The sequence below is a fragment of the Myxocyprinus asiaticus genome, chromosome 37 (assembly GCF_019703515.2).
Source record: "Myxocyprinus asiaticus isolate MX2 ecotype Aquarium Trade chromosome 37, UBuf_Myxa_2, whole genome shotgun sequence".
Classification (NCBI taxonomy): Eukaryota; Metazoa; Chordata; class Actinopteri; order Cypriniformes; family Catostomidae; genus Myxocyprinus; species Myxocyprinus asiaticus.
The window spans coordinates 3,454,955-3,468,113 of record NC_059380.1 but is presented as its reverse complement, the minus strand read 5'-3'; the positions used below and the strand labels follow the sequence as shown (position 1 = coordinate 3,468,113).

Genomic DNA, 13,159 nt, shown 5'->3' with positions numbered 1-13,159 from the left:
TAAATTGCCCAATAACTCAAGATCTCCTTGGTAAAAAGTTTTGAAATTTGGCACATTGATACTACAGGCCACGAGTAACTACCACACCAAATATGGCCCACGTGAGCCTATAGGTGGCGCTACAGGCCACACCTCAATTTGTCCATTTTCAAAGTAATGCCATTTCCACCCCACAAGTCCAACATTTCTGAAACCTGGTATATATGCCACATTTCTCATGAGGAACAAAAAAGCCTCTAGAACCCATACAGTCCTCCATGATGGATTTTCCTGTACAATTACAAATTTGTCCAAAACTACAAAAATCTACTCCTCCTGAACCATAGCTCCAATTGACTTGAAACTCGGTATGTATGTGTAGGATAGATGTCTTTCGATTTGACATTTAGCAAAAATGAATACAATACAAAATGGCTGAAAGGTGCGCATTTATGTAAATGTCCACACTGTCTCAATATCCATATGTCTAAAAAATCTAACGCCATTTTTACTGTTTTTTCCAACCCAAAAGGCTTCAAGATGACATCACTCTGAAGTACTGTGCAAAATTTCACCTTGATATGTCATAAGATGACAGAATTACAGTTTACTATGATTTATCGCTAACACTAAAATAATGCTTTACAAATCCGCTAGTCATAAAAGCGATACTTTGATTCATTCACCAGTTCATATGAAGACTCTTGAAATGTTTAATAACAAATTAATGAAATGTTGTGTACATGTGTGAAGTACATGTCTCTACCATGTAAATTTTTACATAATTTGCAGTTTTGAGGAATCTGCATTGCTGCTTGCAGCTTTAATTATTATTATTATTATTAAAACACGTTAGACATTTCAGTATGTAAAACCAAGTGATTTTATTTTACAATATGTACATAGATAGACACAAACAAAAAAGAAAATGAATTCTGTAAATGTATTAACTTGTCACTCAAAAAAAAAAAAAAAAAACAACGATGGAATTTCCTTTACTCTCAAATGGTGATGTAATTCCTGTACATGTTGCTGAAGCTTTACAGCAATTACAAAAAATGCCACCATTGTCTTGTAAATAGTGTCTACAGATGCAGACAGTGATCTCATTCACACGACTCCCTTTCAGTATGATTTATTTAAAATTATGTAAAAACATCTTGATTTATTGCTTATTAGATTTATACTTGTACACACATTTACAGAAAATGCTTTTGTATATATATGTTACTATCTGCATGGTTTTCAACATACATTTACATCAACTCATAAACCTTTTAATAACATTGTGCAAATTTGATGTGAGTGCATATACCACAGAGTTAAAAACAATTATGAGGGCCACTGAATTAAAAGTTGCTCAATAAAAAACGGCATTTGGCTTTATATCAGAACGATTAGGTTGTATAATAAAAACAAACAAAACCAAATATGTTAAAAAGGCAGGTTTTGGAAAGATGGGCACTTCGGCTTTGTGTATCTCACAGTCCTTTACAGCAGCCTACGCTGCCACGAACCTGTACAACATACAGTATGATATTTACACAACCAATACAAAGAGTACAACTTAACAATACTATATGTCTGTATGTACATTAATTAAATACGCATCTTCAAGCACTTGTGTGGTTAGCGTCTGTGAGTGTAGTGGCTAAAAACAAACAACAAAAATCTTTAAACGGTGAGTGTGTGTTTCATGTAAAAATAAATTAAAACCATTAAAATGATTTCCAGAAGCCAAACTTAAGTAAGGCCCCTAAAACAGTTAGGGGTGAAAGTGCATACTGTAGTACTGTCGAATACCGTGCACTTTTCTTCGTACTCTGAAATCTTTGTAGCCGCTCAAGTCTTCCACAGCGCTCTCAGTGGTCCAACAACAGCCGAGTTGTGGTTCTTCTGACGGGTGGTCAGTTGTCGTTGGGCCATTTGGAACGTTTACGTTGCAATCCATTACGTTGCATGTAATGTTTCTGCCCAGGATGCATCACATTCAGTAGCTGTTTTCATGTCCTGCGAGGATGTAGAGATTGCTGTGTGCCATAGGATTGTCTGTCGGCCGACTCTCCAAAACCACCACTCTATAAAGAGGAACATTATAACAACATAAAAACAATTGGTAACACTTTACAATAAGGTTCTATATTTGTTGACATTAGTTAAGGCATTAGGTATCATCACCTAAAAATGATTATTTTAAACAATAATTATTCAAAATTAATTATTTATATTAGTGTCTTTAACTACCATGTACTAACATTAAAATGTATTTATTGTGCAACTACTTGTTGTTCTGCAAAATTCTCACAAGATTCACATTTGCTGCTACTGAAGTTGAGGTACGGGTAGGTTTAGGTTTAGGAGTAGGGGTAAGGTTAACAGTGTAACTACAGATGAAATTAAATGCAGGTACTTTAAATGATGGGCTGGTTTGAGTATTTCTGTAACTGCTGATCTCCTGGGATTTTCACACACAACAGTCTCTAGAATTTACTCTGAATGGTGCCAAAAACAAAAAACATCCAGTGAGTGGCAGTTCTATGGATGGAAATGCCTTGTTGATGAGAGAGGTCAACAGAGAATGACCAGACTGGTTTGAACTGACAAAGTCTACAGTAACTCAGATAACCGCTCTGTACAATTGTGGTGAGAAGAATATCATGTCTGAATGCTATTCTGAGATGCGGGTTGGCGCTGTTTTGGTGGCACGAGGGGGACCTACACAATATTAGGCAGGTGGTTTTAATATTGTGGCTGATCGGTGTATAAGGGCATAAAAACTGCATCCATAATAATTATAAAACTAAATAGGTAAAGTATGTCAAGACTAACTTTGATGTGGGCTTGAAAGAAGCCTGGCCTGACAGTTTAAAATAGTTTTAAAAACTTGAAGTTTGACCGTTTTAGAGGCCCAACAGTCAAGACAGACAGACAGAAAAATGTCAGAAAGACAGAAAGAAAATTAGATATGTAAAGTTTGTCAAGACAAACTTTGATATTGACCTGACAAAGCCTTGGAACTAGTTTTGAAAATGTGATGGTTTATCCAGACATTACAGTAGAACAAACAGATTGATAGATGGATGTCCTCATAGTATGGCTATATCCACCTTTTTCCTGAATGCGGAAGAGTTCCACGATTTGACTGTTTTAAATTTCCGGTCTCCAGTGTGGCTATATAGTGCCGATACGTAACAGGATCGAGATGACCGTTTTTTATTGACAGTGCCTCAACTGACATTATATGACCTGACATGAAACAATGGTCCGAGGTTGGTTATTTTGTTATGTTATGACAGCCAACAACAGCATAAGTTGAGCCTGAAATACATTTAGTCCAAATAACACTTAAATGGTTGTTGTTCTCCATCTGGATCGCTCATTTTGGTGTTTTTTGCATTGCGTCTATTAGAATCATCATGGCGCCGCCAATCGGTTGCTCAGGAAAACTCTGGATAGTTGCAAGGGTGTTCAATCTGGCCATGTGTGAGTTTGTTTGCATTTTAATTTTTTGCCAGTTGTAATTTGAATCATCGTGGCCCATTTGAACATTTCGTCAATGTAAGTCTATGGGATATTTTTTGAGATTTCATCATCTGTTGTGTGAAAACCGTAATTCCGATCTGTTAGAAAAATCACACCAACCTGAGTCAGAACAGTGTGAAGGTCTGTGCCATGTTTGGTGGATGTAGCCTGAAAGCTCTAGGAGGAGTTACAACTGATATTTTTGGTCTTGGTTTTTAAACCATGTCATGTTTGTCAAGCCAACATAATCAAAGGTCTTGTGTGTGTTTACATTATATGGCTTGACAGTAGGAGTTTGAAATGACAAACATTTGATTCCCCGTTTGAACATCCACTCAGTGCAAGTCTACAGGATTTGTTGGATTTTTGATTGTCTGTTAGGGGCAAAACTGTAGGTCCGATCTGTTAGAAAAGTCATAGCAACCCGATTCAGAACAGCCTGAAGGTCTGTGCCAAGTTTGGTGGAGGCAGTCTGAAAGCTCTAGGAGGAGTTACAACTGGAAATTTTGGTCTTTGTTTAGGTATTCTGGTAAAGCCCTATCAAAAATTTGTATGTTGGCTTTTACAAACCAACATAATATTTAGCAGCAGAATGCATTTAAAAAAATGGTTTTAGATTGAGTATAGCATGTCACACTGCAGGAAATGCCAACTTTCCAAAATAATTTGACTTCAGCTTCCCAAATGAATCACACGTCTCGCTTTCATATGTCTTGCATGAAAAACATGGATGTTTGAGAACACAAAATTGACTTTTGATAATTAGTTTTGCTTCTTCTCACCTGTCTGAACCCAACAGCCTGAATATTCTTGAGTTGTCAGAAATCTCCTGTGTAATCTGAAGGAGAATGGACAGAATGATGTCATTAAACTGTATGCACATAATATATTTTTAAATATGCATATATAATGCTGGACTTGCCTCACTGGATTTGAAGCTGCGTCCTTGCATGCCATGCCTCCAGAAGGCCAACACACTGTCTTGTAGACAAACTAAGAGGGATGCACAAGCATAGAGAGAGAAAGATTCAAAGGAAAAATTAATACTGCCTGTACAAAGTATTTAGTTTAAATACTCATAAGCTAAGTGTTGAATTCGCTGGATGAATGTGTACGATCGATTGTGTAAAAATCAGGGTTACCTGAAGCCACTCTTAATGTATCAGGGTCTCATACCTATTGATTCAATCTGGAAATTAAAAGTGAGTTCTGCCGACAGCTTTCGACTGGATTTCAACCGTCCTTGCAAATTCACAATCTTAATGCACCCTGGAGGGGAGGAAGAGAGGCAGTGAGTCACTGCATTTGTTACTGATATCCAAGCAGCCATGCATCTGTTATTAAACTCTTAAAGCAGGGATACAAACTCATGAGAGGTAAAAAAAAAAAGTCATAGCAAGTGTTGTTGGATTTAGTGTTTAATATAAAAGTACCCATTTCAAGTGATTTCGATAAATAAAATGTACAAAAAAAATTAGCGAACAAATTGGGCACATTGGATTAAAAAACGCTGAGTAGTTTTCATCACTGTTAAAGGAATAGTTCACCCAAAACTAACCTAATCTGTAGCTAAACTAACCTGTATGACTTTCTTTCTTATGTGGAACACATAAGGAGAAATTTTAATGAATATTCTGGTCCGTCTTTTCAATACGATCAGTTGATAATCAGTCACTTTAAAGCTTAAAAAGGACCCAAAAGTATCATAAAAGTAGTACATGCGACTCGAGCGTCATATTCCAAGTGTTCTGAAGGCATCCGATAGGTTTTGGTGAGAAACAACCCAATATATTTATTGTGACCATCTTGATGTCTGTTGTACGTTAATGAGAGATACTTGTTCGCAGTGGTTTACAAAAGAGGAATAATACAACTTAAGCGATTCATATATATATATATATACACACATACACTGTATAAACTGATCAGCTACAACATTAAAACCACTGACAGGTGAAGTGAATAACATGTATTATCTCATTACAGTAGCACCTGTCATGTGGTTGGATATATTAGGCAGCAAGTGAACAGTCAGTTCTTGAATTTCATGTGTTGGAAGCAGGAAAAATGGGCAAGTGTAAGGATCTGAGCAACTTTGGCAAGGACCAAATTGTGATGGCTAGACGACTGGGTCAGAGCATCTCCAAAACGGCAAGACTGGTGGGGTCAGAGTGCCCATGCTGACCCCTGTCCACCGCCGAAAGCTCCTACAATGGGCACGTGAGTGTCAAAACTGGACCATGGAGCAATGGAAGAAGGTGGCCTGGTCTGATGAATCTTGTTTTCTTTTAGATCATGTGGATGGCCGTGTGCGTCGTTTACCTGGGGAAGAGATGGCAGCAGGATGCACTATGTGAAGAAGGCAGGCCGGCAGAGGCAGTGTGATGCTCTGAGCAATGTTCTGCTGGGAAACCTTGGGTCCTGGCATTCGTGTGGATGTTATTTTGACACGTACCACCTACCTAAAGATTGTTGCAGACCACATACACCCCTTCATGGCAACGGTATTCCCTGATGGCAGTGGCCTCTTTCAGCAGGATAATGCGCCTGCACACTGCAAAAATTGTTCAGGAATGGTTTGAGGAACATGACAAAGAGTTCAAGTTGTTGACTTGGCCTCCAAATTCCCCAGATCTCAATCCCATTGAACATCTATGGGATGTGCTGGACCAACAAGTCTGATCCATGGAGGCCCCACCTCACAACTTGCTAACGTCTTGGAGCCAGATACCACAGGACACCTTCAGAGGTCTTGTGGAGTCCATGCCTCGATGGGTCAGAGCTGTTTAGGTGGCATGTTTAGGCGTGTATGGTCAAGTGCTCATGGAAAAGATTTGTCTTCAGCTGTTTTTTGAAGGCAGAGCGAGAATCTGCTGCATGGATGAAGTTGCGAAGGCCGTGATTAAAGAGCCAAGAAGCTCAATTTGAATTTTTCACTTAACTATTTCCAAAATGTGAATTATCTTTGAATTTTTAAGACATAATTTCATTTAGGGGAGCAGCTACAAGAAATCAGTAATCAGCATATTTCCACAAGAGTCCACAAGAGGGCGCAATGAATACATAAACCAAACTGCAACGCTATTTGCATTTTCGCACAGAACATATCTAACAAAAGAGCGCTCCATTTTAAACTATTTTGCATTAAATTACAAAATCAACGTTTTTTTTATAGCCAGTACAGATTCTCAAATAACAAGAAAAAACAAAACAAAAAAACCAAACAAAAGGAAAAGGCTAGATGGAGTGCAACACAAACAGAATGTGTAGATCTCAAGGCTTTCAACTTGACGGTGCATTTTAAAACGCACTGCTCAGGGGCCGTTCAGACAAACTACGTTCTTGTGCTAAAAAAGCTACACGCAGCACAACGCATATAACAGAACGCAGTGGTCTCAAGATGTACTTTAAAAGTTGATGCTTTATTTAACCTTACACAGTGTCTACACATGTGCCGCTTCTTTGTGAGATGCTGAAAAACAGCTGGATGTGATGCAACGGCTTAAGGCATCCATCTAGCGAAGGTGTACATAGTAAAACTAAAGAGCGCAGAAGGACACAAAACCGGTTCTCTGTAAACAGCCCCTTGTGCTATGCCGATAAGAGAGCAAGACAAAATTCAACGAATATTCAAATTACAATTTTTAATTTGACAGCCTTTATGGCTTGCATGTTCACGCAAGAACGTGCCTTGTTTAGCGGATTAGGATGAGTAAATTAGGAGAGAATTTTCATTTTTAGGTGAACTATTCCTTTAACTGTAGATTCAGTACTTACGGTCAAGGCAGACTAAAATTGTATCTCTCTCCATCTGGGTCACATGGATCACGCAACTCTGTGGGGTATCTGAAACAACAGATATGAAGAGTCTAATTGAAATAAAAAGCTTATTTAAAGGCACAGTTCACCCAAAATGATAATTCCTTACCCTTATGTTGTCTCAAATGGAATTGTATGACTTTAGTTTCTTCACAAACCAAGACATTTTAAAGGATATATGAGGTGTTTTTGTCCATGCAATATAAGTCAATGGGGTCCAAAACTTTCATGCTCCAAAAAGCACATAAAGGCAGCATAAAGGTAATCTATACGACTCCAGTAGTTTAATCCAAGTCTTCTGAAGTCATGCGAACCATTTTGGGTGAGAAACTAACCAAAATTTCACTATAAATTCACTGTAAATTTTGTCCTATTTGGAGCCCATTGACTTGTATAGTATGGATATATTCACTTCATATCTCCATTAAAATATCTTAATTTGCGTTCCGAGGAAGAAAGAAAGTCGTATGAATCTGAGACAGCATAAGGGTGAGTTAATGGTGAGAATTATGTTTTTGGGTGAAAAAAATTACGCACTTCCCCTTTAAATAAATTTTTTTTTTTTTTAAATGAGTAAAAAAAAATGACTGTTTGAAAGGGCAGTTTAGGTCAAATCTATCCAATTTATTTCGGTTTCTTTAGACAGATCTTGGTATCTTGTTTTTATACTACCCACCAGAATCAGTGAACCAGTTGGTGATGGAGTTTGGGTTGAGCGTCTCAAAGCGCACCACCTGGTTGAGCTCTGTGCCTTTGCTCACAGCTATACAGATGAGCGGATACTGATGCTCTGGAACCACCAGCATCTCAAACACTTCCAGCGGACATGGCAAGGGGAAGTCTATACTCTGCACAAACAGGGGAAGACAAAAACAAGTCAGTGCTTCATTTGGAACATCGTGCATGCGAAAATGGTTTATAAACACTGTGCAAAGCAATTATTCTTACAATAAAGCAATAAGCCACAAGGCACCGTTTGTTATATATATACACACATATACATATATATATACATATACATATACATATATATATATATACATATATGATGTACACATAAATATGGCTATATGTTACATATATATATATATATATATATATATATATATATATATATATATAATATAGAACAAAGCCATTTTGGCATCATAAGTGTTCCATAGGTTGGAGGACGTGAACGGCTCCGAGTAGAATCTCCAATTTGCCATCTCGTAATTATGGTAATTCCGACGTGACATGAATGCAGCGCACACCCATCAGCCACAACATTAAAACCACCTGCCTAATATCATGTAGGTCCCCCTCGTGCCACCAAAACAGCTCTGTCCCGTCGAGGCATGGACTCCACAAGACCTCTGAAGGTGTCCTGTGGTATCTGGCACCAAGACGTTAGCAAGTTGTGAGGTGGGACCTCCATGGATCGGACTTGTTGGTCCAGCACATCCCATAGATGCTCAATGGGATTGAGATCTGGGGAATTTGGAGGCCAAGTCAACACCTTGAACTCTTTGTTCATTCCTGAACAATTTTTGCAGTGTGCAGGGTGCATTATCCTGCTGAAAGTGGCCACTGCCATCAGGGAATACTGTTGCCATGAAGGGGTGTACGTAGTCTGCAACAATCTTTAGGTAGGTGGTACGTGTCAAAGTAACATCCACATGAATACCAGGACCCAAGGTTTCCCAACAGAACATTGCCCAGAGCATCACACTGCCTCCGCCGGCCTGCCATCTCCACATAGTGCATCCTGCTGCCATCTCTCCCACAGGTAAATGACGCACACGCACACGGCCGTCCACATGATCTAAAAGAAAACAAGATTCATCAGACCAGTCCACCTTCTTCCATTGCTCCATGGTCCAGTTCTGACGCTCACATGCCCATTGTAGGAGCTTTCGGCGGTGGACAGGGGTCAGCATGGGCAGTCTGACTGGTCTGCGTCTACGCAGCCCCATACACAGCACGCTGCGATGCACTGTGTGCTCTGACACCTTTCTATCATGGTCAGCATTAAGTTTTTCAGCAATTTGTGCTACAGTAGCTCTTCTGTGGGATTGGACCAGATGGGCTAGTCTTCACTCCCCACGTGCATCAATGAGCCTTGGGCGCCCATGACCCTGTCGCCGGTTCACCGGTTGTCCTTCCTTGGACCACTTTTGGTAGGTACACCCCACAAGACCTGCCGTTTTGGAGATGCTCTGACCCAGTCGTCTAGCCATCACAATTTGGCCCTTGCCAAAGTCGGTCAGATCCTTACGCTTGCCCATTTTTCCTGCTTCCAACACATGAAATTCAAGAACTGACTGTTCACTTGCTGCCTAATATATCCCACCACATGACAGGTGCCATTGTAACGAGATAATCAATGTTATTCACTTCACCTGTCAGTGGGTTTAATGTTGTGGCTGATCAGCGTATATCCTACAGTTTCCAACACATTTCATTACCTTGAGCTTGTCTAACAGTCCTTTATGGATTTTAATTCCATATGAATTGTTTTATGATGAACTAAAGGCTAAAGCATGATGAGAACAGTGACTTTGGGCTCACCTTGACCAACATGAATTTCTGCATTGGCTCAACCCACTCAAACAGGATAACACTGGACTGAAAGGCACCACACAGATACTTGTGACCAGTGTAAGGATTCCTCACTGGAACAGTCAGAAAGAAGAAACAGTATAGTTTGTCCAATTTATGCAGTTATAGGAAACTATCCATCAAAGACTAAAGATGCCACTACATGAAAAGTTCAATCTTCTACGATCTTTTACTATGCAAGCATACTATAAGTTTCAAACCTGAAATCGAAAAATCTACTTTCACAAACCATCTATTGAAACTAAAGTGCAAAAACAATTCTGAAATATGTTTTTCATACAATCAGAAGTCAAGCAAATAAAGACACTACCGTCCCAATTTGCATTTCAACAACACCTAGATGCTTGATAGTATCTGTACAGTGTGTTAGTGAATTGATTCAGGTGAAATACAGAAAGGAAGAACGTTTCAGGGCATTATGGGATTCACTCACCTACACAGCACTTTTGACACCCTTTTGTTTCAGGGATCTTATTGGACACAGTGAACTTCCTGAAATGAAAACACAAATAGGATGAAACACTTGCAAAACAATTGGACATGCATTTACACTAGATCTGAACATTTACCTGGGGATTATTTTGTCGGGCAATTTATGCGTCGGTATGGCGACAGGGAGCTTCTGCATGTGTCGAGCGTGCTCAAACAAGCCCGTCAAACTGTGCGAGTACAAATGAGATGCTTTTCCTGGGTAAACAACATTTAATAGACTGAAAACAGGAGGGAAAGACATTTCTGCCAACCAAAATCAGAAAGAATTCAGGAAACATGAGATTAAGAGTTCATTAGTATTACTCACTAATTACCTTACACTGTCATCATCACTTTAAATGTACAGTGTGAACAAAATAAAAATCTAACATTAGGAATGTAGCAATCATAACAAATGAAACTCAGACTTACATCTAAATGTAAATCTAAACCTGACTAGACCTGCTTTTAATGCACAGCTTACCGGATATTGTTAGCAGGCTGTTGCTCATGACATACAGCCAAGTACATCTCCGTGGGAAAAGCTGAGAATGAGACAAAAATAGCTTTAGAAGAAGACAAAAAGACTGAATGTAGCATGCCACAGTCACAGGATAAAAGAAAAAAATTGCGTGTGTTCTTATGCATGATGTCTTTGATGTAATATTTAATGTCTGCTCATCTATTGTCTAGCTGTGAAAACCTCAGGAAGAATCAGCAGTGCAATTTACATGTATATAACACATGCTTGTTTTGTTACGTAATACCTGTTCCATGGACGTCTCGTGAAGCTCATTCAGATTTAATGTGTAAATACCTTCCTCTGCTCCAAATATCAGATACTGATCTGAAATACATAAAGAAAAGAACAGACGCATCAGTGGCAGTATCGGCAAATGCTACTGTAGGCAATAATAATAAGTACAACTATGTGCAAGCCTTGTCATGAGTATATTTCAGACAATTATCCAGGTTCTCTGGAGATCACTGCGCAATTTAACAGATCTCACCTCTCGTGTCTGGATTGATCCATGAGGTAGCACAGTGTATTTTTAATGGACAGCCGTTGAAGACTTTAGAGAAACATGCTCCCATCTGGACATGCAAATGTAACACAATGGACAAATGGATACAGCCAAATTCAGCACTTACATTTTAGAATATTTTTTTACTATAAATTAAGAAAATAATTATTATATATATATACAGTACTGTGCAAAGGTCTTAGGCACATAAGATGTTTCACAAAAGCACTTGTCTTGAGATGGTTATTTATATCTTCAGCTTTAGTGTGACTCCCAAACATTACTTTTGCAAATAGAAAAGATAAGAATAGAAGAACAGGGAGCCCTGCAACAGATGGCATGGCCCCCACAGAGACCCCCACTGAACATCATGTCAGTCTGAGATTACATGAAGAGACAGAAGCAATTGAGACTAATGAGATTGAAGAACTGTGACGAATTCTCCAAGAAGCTTAGAACATCATATCTGCCAACAACCAAGAAAAACTGTGTCCAGGTGTATCTAGAAGAATTGGGGCTGTTTTAAAGGCAAATGTGGTCACACCGAATATTGATTTAGCTTTTTTATGTTTACAGGACTTTGTATGACATTAAGTGATAAATGAAAACTATTTATGTCATTATTTTTGAAGACATTCTCACTATGCAACATTTTTCACAAGTGCCTAAAACGTTTGCACAGTACTGCATATATATATATATATATATATATATATAATTTTTTTAATAATAAAAATAAAAACAAATAAGCAATAAGTAAATAATAAAAATAGTAACATTAATAATTATATTTAAAAATAATATAAAATAATAAATAAATAATACAAAGAAATAAAATATAATTAATTTTAATAAAAAATAATATATATTTTAATACATCTAAGTGCTTCACATATCAGAAATTACAAGTCAAAGAAAGCGAATGCATTCATGTAAATACAATTATTTATAGAATTAGAAATAAAACTACTTTCAAATATATATTTAAAATGAAAATGATAAAAGTAAAACATTCGTTTACACAAAAATAAAAAAATATGATAAAAAGTAAACAGTCACACAAGTGCCAAATGCGAATAAAAAAAACAGCAATTTAGATGCAAAGTAAATGACTAGTGCTTGTGTCCAATAACATGCCCAAATACCACGCTATAAATCAACATGATCTGATCTAGAATTATGATATCCACTTACATGAACCTTTGGAGTTGGAGGGAGACCATTACTGATGGGTTTCTGTGGGACAATCAAATACATAGAACAAAAATTAAAGCAAATTCTGAAAGCATAGATTGCTAATCATGGTAAATTCAATAAGAGGTCAATTCATTTAAATTCTTGAAAGATCTGATCGTTAAATGCATTGAAGCGCATTTGAAATTGAAGTGTGAACTTAAACCAAAATATTTTTAAGACTGGTTTAAGCTCACACTTCAATTTCAAATGCACAAATGCAAGACAAGCCTTGCACTAGAACAGAGGTACCCAAACTCTTTCCTACGAAGGGCCAAAAAAATCAAACCTGATTGAGGACCGTGGGCCAGAAGTAAACGTTGCATTTTATAAAACTGTATTATATTAAAATATAAAAGTTGCCCTGGTTCCCCTCCTTTATGATTTCATATATATACATATGCAATCTGCTTAACTAATACAATAAGGAGCTGCATCTAGGGCATATTTTCTTTGCACTTTATGGCAAGGCGGACCAAATCAAAGGACATCATGGTCCAACTTTGGCC

The 13,159-nt window shown here is 37.9% G+C and overlaps 1 protein-coding gene across 4 annotated transcripts in view; it reads right to left on the bottom strand.

Annotated features, from left to right (window-relative positions):
* Positions 1-850: 850 nt before the first annotated feature.
* map4k3a (mitogen-activated protein kinase kinase kinase kinase 3a) overlaps positions 851-13,159 on the bottom strand; it is a 121,842-nt gene continuing 109,533 nt past the window's right edge. For all 4 annotated transcript variants that reach the window (XM_051675477.1, XM_051675478.1, XM_051675479.1 and 1 more), the window contains 13 exons: positions 12,612-12,653; positions 11,403-11,487; positions 11,160-11,239; positions 10,877-10,937; positions 10,491-10,608; positions 10,355-10,413; positions 9,871-9,974; positions 7,997-8,168; positions 7,279-7,347; positions 4,678-4,770; positions 4,424-4,494; positions 4,284-4,339; positions 851-2,057 (listed from right to left, as the gene is read on the bottom strand). In XM_051675477.1, coding sequence (XP_051531437.1) covers positions 1,970-2,057; positions 4,284-4,339; positions 4,424-4,494; positions 4,678-4,770; positions 7,279-7,347; positions 7,997-8,168; positions 9,871-9,974; positions 10,355-10,413; positions 10,491-10,608; positions 10,877-10,937; positions 11,160-11,239; positions 11,403-11,487; positions 12,612-12,653 — 1,098 coding nt within the window. In that variant the 3' untranslated portion in view covers positions 851-1,969. The remainder of the gene's footprint in view (positions 2,058-4,283; positions 4,340-4,423; positions 4,495-4,677; positions 4,771-7,278; positions 7,348-7,996; positions 8,169-9,870; positions 9,975-10,354; positions 10,414-10,490; positions 10,609-10,876; positions 10,938-11,159; positions 11,240-11,402; positions 11,488-12,611; positions 12,654-13,159) is intronic.